Source organism: Felis catus, chromosome B1, assembly GCF_018350175.1.
Source record: "Felis catus isolate Fca126 chromosome B1, F.catus_Fca126_mat1.0, whole genome shotgun sequence".
Taxonomy (NCBI): domain Eukaryota; kingdom Metazoa; phylum Chordata; class Mammalia; order Carnivora; family Felidae; genus Felis; species Felis catus.
Window position 1 is genome coordinate 101,085,540 of NC_058371.1, and position 13,324 is coordinate 101,098,863.

Below are 13,324 nucleotides of genomic sequence, written 5' to 3' on the forward strand. Positions count from 1 at the left end.
AAAAAGATACTGGTAAAGCCAAATTAGTTCTTTTTTTTTTTTTTTTAAGTCAAAGGTTGTTAAGACTGAAACAGCTGAGAAAAAGTAATGAGGATGGTGTTAAATGGAAAAGAGACAAAAGAAGAAAAAGCCTGGAGGAAATAATGAACATGGCATGTGCAGCACACATGACACTAGAAGACTTAATTGCCATGGGGCACCCAGGTGGCTTCAGTCGGGTAAGCATCAGACTTTGACTCAGGTCATGATCTCACGATTCATGGGTTCGAGCCACACATGGGGCTCTGTGCTGACAGCTCAGAGCCTAGAGCCTGCTTTGGATTCTGTGTCTCCCTCTCTCTGTCCCTCCGCCCCCCTGCCTCTACTGCACCCCCCTCTCTCTCAAAAATAAACATTAAAAAAAAGTAGAAGACTTAATTGCTAGAATAAATGGATAAAATTATGTTTCATGAAAATAGAAAATAATGGTGAAAAACAGGCCCAACTTTTCCAAACTAAAAAAGTCAGAATGAAGAGCTGGACTTGAGGCAAACAAGAGGGAGCCACTGTAGTAGGTTCTTTAGCAGTATGGTAACCTGGTAAAGAAGCATAATAACCTGGTTAAAGACATTCCTTTAGGAAGAGGACTGTGAAATAGAACAAAGATGAAATGGAGGAAAGAAGAGACAGGAGGCAGAGAAACAAGTTAAGAGGCAGAGAAACTGGTTAAGAGACAACTCTAGTAACCCAGAGAAAGAAGTGAATCAGAATGGAAGCAATGGGAATGAAAAACAAGAATGACATTGAGATACATTTTGAGTTGAAAGCCAAACTGGAGGCTCTACATGACTTAGATTTTTGTCCAATCCTTACACTATATCATGATTGTTGAATTCAAGTGAAATAATACATAAAAATTTTCAAATTGAGATGAGACAGAGGAAGTAAGTGGAGCAATTCACTTTAAAGAGAACGTCTCTGAGAATAAAGGAGAAGCATGGAAATAAAAGGACATATGCAATGTTTAAAGAAGGGATACATACGTAAGTTCATGGCAAATGGTCTCAATTATCTCTATAAATTGGTTTCCACGCTCATTTCTCAAGTAAGAATAATAGATTAATACTAGGCCAAAATTTGGAAAATATTTGATGTCATTTTTCTATCCAGGAGTTCACTTCCTACTAGAGATATCCAGTCCCAAGGGATGGCTTCATCTAGCCAAGACTTCTCATTTTTCTCTCACTGTCTAGAAAAATCTGTGTGCTATTTCATAAAAATGTTCAAAGCTGACCCAATGATGACACTGTTTCGTACACATATAAGTACAGTCTTTCCAAACACAGTTTATGTGAAAACATCTGGACTCAAGCAAGCACCTCAACAGAAGACCATATTCATATGCCACAGGTAAAAGTGGTAATGCTAAGACCTCATGAGAAAGTAATACATCTCCTAAGACAAAAGAGTGGTCTTGTATTAGAATTAGCAAATAAAATCATGGAAAATAGTAATTTCTGATTGTCATATCTTCTTTGCAAAGAAATTATTGTTTAAAAAAATATAACACAAAGTTAGATTTCAATAATTCATTTTCTTATAGAGCATCAGATCCATTTGTAATTCTTGTGGCCCAAGTTTACTATCTTCTTTCATTATAATGTCACTGTTAAAAAATGAACATCATAATAATAGTTTCCACTCAAAATTCACCTTCATAAAGTAAAGAATTAACAATAGGATGTGCATAAGTCCAATAAGAACGTATTATACTTATGGGAGAGTATACCAGTTGTTTTGAGGCAAGGCCTTGTGCTTCTTCATGATCAAATATTCCAATACAGTTGATATGAGATGTTAACACTAATTAATATTTTCTAGAAGAGACTCAAAATCATCAAGACCTCATAAGTTATTTGTGGAATAAATAAAAATGCTACACTGATTACAGGTCTCTATGACAGACCAAACTAAGTTCTTCTCTAAAGTGAAATAGGCAGGGATCTGATAACATCTTTTTTTCTTTTAAATTGAAAAAGAGTATACAAGTTATTAAATAAAACTTTAGAGAATGAAAAAAGAATTAACTATTATTATATTTCAGATATTTTAAACATCTTTTATAATTAAAAATATCAGTTTTCCATTTTCAAGCTCAAGTAAAATGAATTTTTCCGAGGCAATTGTCTTTTGAAAAACAAACAAAAGTTCATCTGACAAGAGATTTTCCAGAAAATAAAATAAAATAAAATGAAAAAATAAAGAGGTCAATTTTCAGAAAGTGCATGATTAAACAATAGGAATGACAATTTAAAACTGAGGAAAGCAAAGCAGATTGTAATCTACACTGCATGCAGGACACATCTGGATAAAGAATAGAGGTGAATTTCAAAACACTACCAACAACTGAATATGTTGTCTAACAAATGTGCAATAAAAAAAAGAGGACATGGCCAAAATTATAGCTTTGTATTCTATCCATTAAAGATTACAAATGTAAAGAGATGGTCTTATGTATAGAAAGAACAGTTTATCAATACCTCAAAAATCTTTCTGATATTTTCCTTCATTAGTTACTACTGCATGAGACAACAAAAGTAGGCAGTATTATGTCCAAAGGTGCACAGTTAAAAAAAAAAAAAAATGCATCTCAGGGCAAATCTAGTTCTGTCCAATCAGCATATCCTTGGGAAAGGTTTATCTGATTATCTAAATATTATCCTAGACCCTAAAACAGATAATTTTGAATTTAAAGATTGGAAGTAGAGATGTGTGGATGTGTGGAAATGAGTAAGGCAACAAAACAACAAACAAAAAACAAACAGGCAATTGGGAAAGCAGAATGGGACCTGAGTCCAGAATGAAAGATACAGATATGATCTACACAGATCTGTACAGAATGAATGACATCCCTGAGTGACAAGACTAGTTCAAATTAAAAGTCAAGTTTGCCAGCTATGAAGTTTTTTAAACAATCATCCTTGAATATATTCATGTTTTAAGAACTTACAAGGAAAAAGGTCCTTATACTCTAAGGAGACACAAAAAGGCCTATGGAATTTGACTCAATTAAAATAGTCTGTTTGGGGGCGCCTAGGTGGCGCAGTCGGTTAAACGTCTGACTTCAGCCAGGTCACGATCTCGCGGTCCGGGAGTTCGAGCCCCGCGTCAGGCTCTGGGCTGATGGCTCAGAGCCTGGAGCCTGTTTCCGATTCTGTGTCTTCCTCTCTCTCTGCCCCTCCCCCGTTCATGCTCTGTCTCTCTCTGTCCCAAAAATAAATAAACGTTGAAAAAAAAAATTTAAAATAGTCTGTTTGGTCAAGGTTACAAAACAAAGTATCTTGAATTTGACAGCAGTAACCATCCTGACTCACCAAGACTCAGTCTTTCCTGAAGGCTATGTATGTAAGACCATGTTTAAGATGGCAGCACATACAATAATAAAAATAATTTATGTATACATAAACTGAAAGGATGGTTAATACTAATGAACGCTTTTATTGGTAAACAGTAATGGGTAAAATGATGTCATCAGCACACGGAAATATTAGCCCTTAGTCATTACGGCGTTTTCTTAAAATTTCTCTGAGAAGTTATTTGCATAAACATTAGATAGAAGAGGTCAGAAAAGATTTAAAATTGTAAATTATGTTAATGACTCACTGAAGAAATTCAAATGTAATGGACTGTTTCCTCAAGGGGAGTGATTCATTCACAGGTATCCATTCACATTCTCTTGACCAGTACTTGCAACAACTAAGACAAAACCAAAATGGCTGGTCAGGATTGACGACAAATTCTATAAGTTTGAAAACAGATGAAAATCACTGGTCACTACAGGGAAATACCTCATAATTATGGCCTCATTAACACAATACTACATAACCCGAACCTTTATCTTTGTAATTTATTTTAAAGTTCTGGCAGCCCCAGCACACCTAACCTATCAATTCTGACAGGAAATGCTATATTTTCAAGAATAAACAAGTTGGAAAATTAGAGCAAAATGGGGAGTGAAGATGGACCCTGCATACTGCACTATTGCATCTAAACTTCCTTTATGTATAAGAGTAAGTTTGGAAAATGGAGAACAAAGTATATAATTTCCTAGACTCTTCGGAAAGATCAAGGATACTTGCAGTTTATCTGCAAGAGTTAAGACTGATTCACAGGGTCCTTATGAGGAGCCTTATGAGGACAAAAGCAAGGACACAGAAGGACACAGACTGAAATGGTGGAACAAATACCATCTAAATGATGCAAGAAACTTGCTTACACTTACCTTTTCACTTTTAACACTAAGTTAATAAATTGTAACTCACCATAAATATTTCCTTCTTTCCAAGACATCCATTCTATTTTAGTTTTTGCTTTAATATTTGTATAAATAATTTGACAAAAATCCTTGAAGAAAGTCTCAAATATTTCTAACTTAAAAATTATACAGACTTGTTCTTTCCAAAAAAAGGGAAAATCTTCGGATTATACACACCAACAACACAAAATTTAAAAACTGTCTTTTATTGTCTCTATTTTAATTTGTTATTATTTAAAAAATTAATTCCAGTATAGTTAACATGTAATGTTATATTAACTTCAGGTGTACAATATAGTGGTTCAACAATTCTATGTTACTCAGTGCTCATCAAGATTATCCTCTTCATCTATTTCAACCATCCTCCTACCCACTTCCTTTCTGGTAACCATTTATTCCTTCTCTGTGGTTAAGAGTCTGTTTTTTGCTTTTTCTATTTTTTCTTTGTTCATTTGTTTTATTCTTAAATTCCACACATGAGGGAAATCATAAAGTATGTGTCTTTCTCTGATTTATTTTACTTAGCATCATATACTCTACATCCAACCATGTTGTTGCAAATGGCAAAATTTCATTCTTTTTATGGCTGAGTAATATTCCATTGTATATACCACACCTCTTTATCTATTCATCAATCAATGGACGTTTGGGCTGCTTCCATTGTTTGGCTATTAAAAGTAACACTGCAGTAAAAATAGGGGTGCAAAAATCCTTTTGAATGAATATTTTTGTATTCTTCGGTTAAACACTCAGTAGTGGGATTACCGGATACTATTTTTAACTTTTTGAGAAACCTCTATACTGTTATCCACAGTGGCTGCACCAGTTTGCATTCCCCATCAAGAGTGCAAGAGGGTTCCTTTTTCTCAACATCTCGCCAACACTTGTTTCTAGTGTTTTTGATTTTAGCCATTCTAACAGGTATGAGGTGATATCTCACTGTGGTTTTGATTTGTATTTCCCTGATGATTAATGATGTGGAGAATCTTTTCGTGTGTCTATTAACCATCGGTATGTCTTTTTGGAGAAATGTCTATGCATGTCTTCTGCCCATTTTAATTGGATTAGTTGTTTTCCGAGTGCTTAATTGTATAACTTCTTTATATATTTTAGATACAAAGCCTTTATTAAATATGTCACTTGCAAATACCTTCTCCCATTCAGGAGGATGTCTTTAATTTTATTGATTATTTTCTTTGCTGGGCAGAAGCTTTATATTTTGATGTAGTCCCATAAGTTTATTTTTGCTTCTGTTTTCCTTGCCTCAAGAGACATTATCTAGAAAAATGCTACTACAACCAATGTGAGAAAAAATACTGTCTGTGCTCTCTTTTAGGAGTTTTATGGGTTCAGGTTTCACATTTAGTTCCATCATCCCTTTTGAGTTTATTTTTGTGTATTGTGTAAGAAAACAGTTCAGTTTCATTCTTTTGCATGTAGCTGTCCAATTTTCCCAACACCATTTGTTGAACAGATTTTCTTTTTGCATATTCTTGCCTCCTTTGTTGAAGATTAATTGACCATATAACCATGCGTTTATTTCTGGACTCTCTATTCTATTCCATTGATCTATGTGTCTGTTTTTTGTGCCAACACCATAGTGATTTGATTACTACAGCTTTGTAGTATATCTTGAAATCTAGAATTGTGACACCTATAGTTTTTTTTTTTTTTTCTTTTTCAAGACTGCCTTGACTGGGGTCTTTATGATTCCATACGAATTATAGAATTGTTTGTTCTAGTTCTGTGAAAAATGCTGTTGGTATTTGATAGGGATTGCATTAAATATGTAGATTGCTTTGGGTAGCATGTCCCTTTAAACAGTATTTGTTCACCTAAAGCATGAGCATGGAATATCTTTTCATTTGTTTCTGTCATCTTCAATTTCTTTCATCAATGTTTTATAGCTTTCAGAATACAGATCTTTCACCTCCCTGGTTAAATTTATTCCTAGCTATTTTATTCTTTTTGGTACAATTGCAAATGAGACTGTTTTCTTATTTCCTCTGTTACTTCATTATTAGTGTACAGAAATGCAATATGTTTATATACTGATTTTGTATTTGTGACCTTACTGAATTCACTTACCAATTCTGGTAGTTTTTTTGTGTGAAGTTATTTAGGGTCTTCTATATGTAGTATCATGTTATGTGCAAATATTGGAAGTTTTACTTCTTCCTTATCAACCTAGGTGTCTTTTATTTCTTTTTGTTGTCTATCTAATTGGTGTGGCTAGGACATCTACTACTATGTTGAACAAAAGTGGTGAGATTGGACATCTTGTCTTGTTCTTGACAATAGGAGGGAAGCTCTCAGCTTTTCACCATTGAGTATGATGTTAGCTATGGGTTTCTCAAATATGGCTTTCGTTATGTTGAGGTATGTTCCCTCTAAACCTACTTTGTTGTGTTTTTTTTTAATCATGAATGGATGTTGTACTTTGTCAAATGTTTTATTTTATCTGCATGTATTGAAATGATAATGTTTTTTATCCTTTCTCTTGTTGAAGAGGTATATCACATTGATTGAGTTGCAAATGTTAAACCTGGAATCCTGGGAATAAATCCCACTTAATCGTAGTGATCAAGTCTCCTAATATTTTCTTGAGTATTTTTACACATATATTCATCATTGATATTGACCTGTACTTCTTTTTTTTTTTTTTTTTTTTTTGCAGTGTCTTTATCTGGTTTTAGGATCAGGGTAATGATGGCCTCATAGAATGAATTTGGAAACTTTCCTTCCTCTTCTATGTTTTGGAATATTTTGAAAGAATAGGTCTTAACTCTTCTGTAAATATTTGTTCAAATTCACCTGTGAAGATGTCTGGTCCTAGACTTTTGTTGTTAGGAATTTTTTGATTACTGATCCAATCTCATTGCTAGTAACTGGTCTGTTTTCAAATTTTCTATTTCTTCCTAGTTCAGTTTTGGGAGGTTTCTAAAGGAATTTTTCCATTTCTTAGAGGTTGTCTAATTTGTCATTAAGTGGGATTTATTCCCAAGATTCCAGGGTGGTTCAATAGGGTGGTTGTTGATCACTTAAGTTTGAACCCATTCTTTACTCCTCTTCCCACCATGTTTTTGGGATTTGATGTCATAGTCTACATCCTTCTATTTTGAGTCCCTCGACTGATTTTTATAGCTATACTTATTTTTAGTGCTTTTGTGTTTCCTGCTTTTCTTACTCCTACTTACTGTCTTTCCTTTCCACTCAAAGAATTCTCTTTTAACATTTCTTGTAAGGCTGGTTTAATGGTCATGAATTCCATTAACTTTTGTTTGGGAACCTCTTAATCTCTCCTATTCTAAATGATAGCCTTGTTGTATAGAATATTTTGTTTTTTTTTTTTTCCTTTCAGCATTTAAAATATATCATGACACTCCCTTCCAGCCTGCAAAATTTCTGCTGAAAAATCAGCTGATAGCATTCAGGGTTTCCTTTGTATGTTATTATTTTCTCTTGTTGCTTTTAAAATTCTCTCTTGAGAGGTTTGCAAGATGGCGGCTTAGGAGGATGCTGGGCTCACCGCACGTCCTGCTGATCACTTAGATTCCATCTACACCTGCCTAAATAACCCAGAAAACCGCCAGAGGATTAGCAGAACGGAGTCGCCGGAGCCAAATGCAGACGAGAGGCCCACGGAAGAGGGTAGGAAGGGCGGCGAGGCGGTGCGCGCTCCACGGACTGGCGGGAGGGAGCCGGGGCGGAGGGGCGGCTCGCCGGCCAAGCAGAGCCCCCGAGTCTGGCTTGCAAAAGCTGAGGGGCCTGACGGACTGTGTTCCCACAACAAGCGCGACTTAGCGTCTGGGAGGACAAAAGTTAGCAGCTCTGCTCGGAAAGCGGGAAGGCTGGAGGACAAAGGGAGGGAGAGCTGCTGAGCCTCCTGACGACAGAGCTCAGTTTGGTGGGGAACAAAGGCGCTCGCCAGCGCCATCTCCCCCGCCCATCCCCCAGCCAAAATCCCAAAGAGAACCAGTTCCTGCCAGGGAACTTGCTCGCTCCGCGCAAACACCCAACTCTGTGCTTCTGCAGAGCCAAACCTCCGGCAGCGGATCTGACTCCCTCCTGCTGCCACAGGGCCCCTCCTGAAGTGGATCACCTAAGGAGAAGCGAGCTAAGCCTGCCCCTCCTGCCCCTGTGCACCTTGCCTACCCACCCCAGCTAATACGCCAGATCCCCAGCATCACAAGCCTGGCAGTGTGCAAGTAGCCCAGACGGGCCACACCACCCCACAGTGAATCCCACCCCTAGGAGAGGGGAAGAGAAGGCACACACCAGTCTGACTGTGGCCCCAGCGGTGGGCTGGGGGCAGACATCAGGTCTGACTGCGGCCCTGCCCACCAACTCCAGTTATACACCACAGCACAGGGGAAGTGCCCTGCAGGTCCTCACCATGCCAGGGACTATCCAAAATGACCAAGCGGAAGAATTCCCCTCAGAAGAATCTCCTGGAAATAACAACAGCTAATGAGCTGATCAAAAAGGATTTAAATAATATAACAGAAAGTGAATTTAGAATAATAGTCATAAAATTAATCGCTGGGCTTGAAAACAGTATACAGGACAGCAGAGAATCTCTTGCTACAGAGATCAAGGGACTAAGGAACAGTCACGAGGAGCTGAAAAGCGCTTTAAATGAAATGCATAACAAAATGGAAACCACCACAGCTCGGCTTGAAGAGGCAGAGGAGAGAATAGGTGAACTAGAAGATAAAGTTATGGAAAAAGAGGAAGCTGAGAAAAAGAGAGATAAAAAAATCCAGGAGTATGAGGGGAAAATTAGAGAACTAAGTGATACACTAAAAAGAAATAATATACGCATAATTGGTATCCCAGAGGAGGAAGAGAGAGGGAAAGGTGCTGAAGGGGTACTTGAAGAAATCATAGCTGAGAACTTCCCTGAACTGGGGAAGGAAAAAGGCATTGAAATCCAAGAGGCACAGAGAACTCCCTTCAGACGTAACTTGAATCGATCTTCTGCACGACATATCATAGTGAAACTGGCAAAATACAAGGATAAAGAGAAAATTCTGAAAGCAGCAAGGGGTAAACATGCCCTCACATATAAAGGGAGACCTATAAGACTCGTGACTGATCTCTCTTTTGAAACTTGGCAGGCCAGAAAGAATTGGCACGATATTTTCAGGGTGCTAGACAGAAAAAGAATCCTTTATCCAGCAAGTCTTTATCCAGCCAAGAATCCTTTATCCAGCAAGTCTGTCATTTAGAATAGAAGGAGAGATAAAGGTCTTCCCAAACAAACAAAAACTGAAGGAATTTGTCACCACTAAACCAGCCCTACAAGAGATCCTAAGGGGGACCCTGTGAGACAAAGTCCCAGAGACATCACTACAAGCATAAAACATACAGACATCACAATGACTCTAAACCCGTATCTTTCTATAATAACACTGAATGTAAATGGATTAAATGCGCCAACCAAAAGACATAGGGTATCAGAATGGATAAAAAAACAAGACCCATCTATTTGCTGTCTACAAGAGACTCATTTTAGACCTGAGGACACCTTTAGATTGAGAGTGAGGGGATGGAGAACTACTTATCATGCTACTGGAAGCCAAAAGAAAGCTGGAGTAGCCATACTTATATCAGACAAACTAGACTTTAAATTAAAGGCTGTAACAAGAGATGAAGAAGGACATTATATAATAGTTACACGGTCTATCCATCAGGAAGAGCTAACAATTATAAATGTCTATGCGCCAAATACCAGAGCCCCCAAATATATATAACAATTACTCATAAACATAAGCAACCTTATTGATAAGAATGTGGTAATTGCAGGGGACTTTAACACCCCACTTACAGAAATGGATAGATCATCTAGACACACGGTCAGTAAAGAAACAAGGGCCTTGAATGAGACATTGGATCAGATGGACTTGACAGATATATTTAGAACTCTGCATCCCAAAACAACAGAATATACTTTCTTCTCGAGTGCACATGGAACATTCTCCAAGATAGATCATATACTGGGTCACAAAACAGCCCTTCATAAGTTTACAAGAATTGAAATTATACCATGCATACTTCCAGACCACAATGCTATGAAGCTTGAAATCAACCACAGAAAAAAGTCTGGAAAACCTCCAAAAGCATGGAGGTTAAAGAACACCCTACTAACGAATGAGTGGGTCAACCAGGCAATTAGAGAAGAAATTAAAAAATATATGGAAACAAACGAAAATGAAAATACAACAATCCAAACGCTTTGGGACGCAGCAAAGACAGTCCTGAGAGGAAAATACATTGCAATCCAGGCCTATCGCAAGAAACAAGAAAAATCCCAAATACAAAATCTAACAGCACACCTAAAGGAACTAGAAGCCGAACAGCAAAGGCAGCCTAAACCCAGCAGAAGAAGAGAAATAATAAAGATCAGAGCAGAAATAAACAATATAGAATCTCAAAAAACTGTAGAGCAGATCAACGAAACCAAGAGTTGGGTTTTTGAAAAAATAAACAAAATTGACAAACCTCTAGCCAGGCTTCTCAAAAAGAAAAGGGAGATGACCCAAATAGATAAAATCATGAATGAAAATGGAATTATGACAACCAATCCCTCAGAGATACAAACAATTATCAGGGTATACTATGAAAAATTATATGCCAACAAATTGGACAACCTGGAAGAAATGGACAAATTCCTGAACACCCACACTCTTCCAAAACTCAATCAGGAGGAAATAGAAAGCTTGAACTGACCCATAACCAGTGAAGAAATTGAATCAGTTATCAAAAATCTCCCAACAAATAAGAGTCCAGGACCAGATGGCTTCCCAGGGGAGTTCTACCAGACGTTTAAAGCAGAGATAATACCTATCCTTCTGAAGCTATTCCAAGAAATAGAAAGGGAAGGAAAACTTCCAGACTCATTCTATGAAGCCAGTATTACTTTGATTCCTAAACCAGACAGAGACCCAGTAAAAAAAGAGAACTACAGGCCAATATCCCTGATGAATATGGATGCAAAAATTCTCAATAAGATACTAGCAAATCGAATTCAACGGCATATAAAAAGAATTATTCACCATGACCAAGTGGGATTCATTCCTGGGATGCAGGGCTGGTTCAACATTCGCAAATCAATCAACGTGATACATCACATTAACAAAAGAAAAGAGAAGAACCATATGATCCTGTCAATCGATGCAGAAAAGGCCTTTGACAAAATCCAGCACCCTTTCTTAATAAAAACCCTTGAGAAAGTCGGGATAGAAGGAACATACTTAAAGATCATAAAAGCCATTTATGAAAAGCCCACAGCTAACATCATCCTCGACGGGGAAAAACTGAGAGCTTTTTCCCTGAGATCAGGAACACGACAAGGATGCCCACTCTCACCGCTGCTGTTTAACATAGTGCTGGAAGTTCTAGCATCAGCAATCAGACAACAAAAGGAAATCAAAGGCATCAAAATTGGCAAAGATGAAGTCATGCTTCCGCTTTTTGCAGATGACATGATATTACACATGGAAAATCCGATAGACTCCACCAAAAGTCTGCTAGAACTGATACAGGAATTCAGCAACGTTGCAGGATACAAAATCAATGTACAGAAACCAGTTGCATTCTTATACACTAACAATGAAGCAACAGAAAGACAAATAAAGAAACTGATCCCATTCACAATTGCACCAAGAAGCATAAAATACCTAGGAATAAATGTAACCAAAGATGTAAAGGATCTGTATGCTGAAAACTATAGAAAGCTTATGAAGGAAATTGAAGAAGATTTAAAGAAATGGAAAGACATTCCCTGCTCATGGATTGGAAAAATAAATACTGTCAAAATGTCAATACTACCCAAAGCTATCTACACATTCAATGCAATCCCAATCAAAATTGCACCAGCATTCTTCTCAAAACTAGAACAAGCAATCCTAAAATTCATATGGAACCACAAAAGGCCCCGAATAGCCAAAGGAATTTTGAAGAAGAAGACCAAAGCAGGAGGCATCACAATCCCAGACTTTAGCCTCTACTACAAAGCTGTCATCATCAAGACAGCATGGTATTGGCACAAAAACAGACACATAGACCAATGGAATAGAATAGAAACCCCAGAACTAGACCCACAAACGTATGGCCAACTCATCTTTGACAAAGCAGGAAAGAACATCCAATGGAAAAAAGACAGCCTCTTTAACAAATGGTGCTGGGAGAACTGGACAGCAACATGCAGAAGGTTGAAACTAGACCACTTTCTCACACCATTCACAAAAATAAACTCAAAATGGATAAAGGACCTGAATGTGAGACAGGAAACCATCAAAACCTTAGAGGAGAAAGCAGGAAAAGACCTCTCTGACCTCAGCCGTAGCAATCTCTTACTCGACACATCCCCAAAGGCAAGGGAATTAAAAGCAAAAGTGAATTACTGGGACCTTATGAAGATCAAAAGCTTCTGCACAGCAAAGGAAACAACCAAGAAAACTAAAAGGCAACCAACGGAATGGGAAAAGATATTTGCAAATGACATATCGGACAAAGAGCTAGTATCCAAAATCTATGAAGAGCTCACCAAGCTCCACACCCGAAAAACAACCCAGTGAAGAAATGGGCAGAAAACATGAAAAGACACTTCTCTAAAGAAGGCATCCAGATGGCCAACAGGCACATGAAAAGATGTTCAGCGTCGCTCCTTATCAGGGAAATACAAATCAAAACCACACTCAGGTATCACCTCACGCCAGTCAGAGTGGCCAAAATGAACAAATCAGGAGACTGTAGATGCTGGAGAGGATGTGGAGAAACGGGAACCCTCTTGCACTGTTGGTGGGAATGCAAATTGGTGCAGCCGCTCTGGAAAGCAGTGTGGAGGTTCCTCAGAAAATTAAAAATAGACCTACCCTATGACCCAGCAATAGCACTGCTAGGAATTTATCCAAGGGATACAGGAGTACTGATGCATAGGGGCACTTGTACCCCAATGTTCATAGCAGCACTCTCAACAATAGCCAAATTATGGAAAGAGCCTCAATGTCCATCAACTGATGAATG

At 37.7% G+C, this 13,324-nt stretch overlaps 1 protein-coding gene across 8 annotated transcripts in view; it reads right to left on the bottom strand.

Annotated features, from left to right (window-relative positions):
* SPATA5 (spermatogenesis associated 5) overlaps nucleotides 1–13,324 on the bottom strand; it is a 370,044-nt gene that overhangs the window by 189,504 nt on the left and 167,216 nt on the right. Inside the window, exon 15 of one of the 8 annotated variants that reach the window (XM_045055894.1) lies at nucleotides 3,643–3,778. The exons of 6 other annotated variants lie outside the window; for them this stretch is intronic. In XM_045055894.1, coding sequence (XP_044911829.1) covers nucleotides 3,692–3,778 — 87 coding nt within the window. In that variant the 3' untranslated portion in view covers nucleotides 3,643–3,691. The remainder of the gene's footprint in view (nucleotides 1–3,642; nucleotides 3,779–13,324) is intronic. One more of the 8 variants, XR_006596790.1, reaches the window with a different exon arrangement.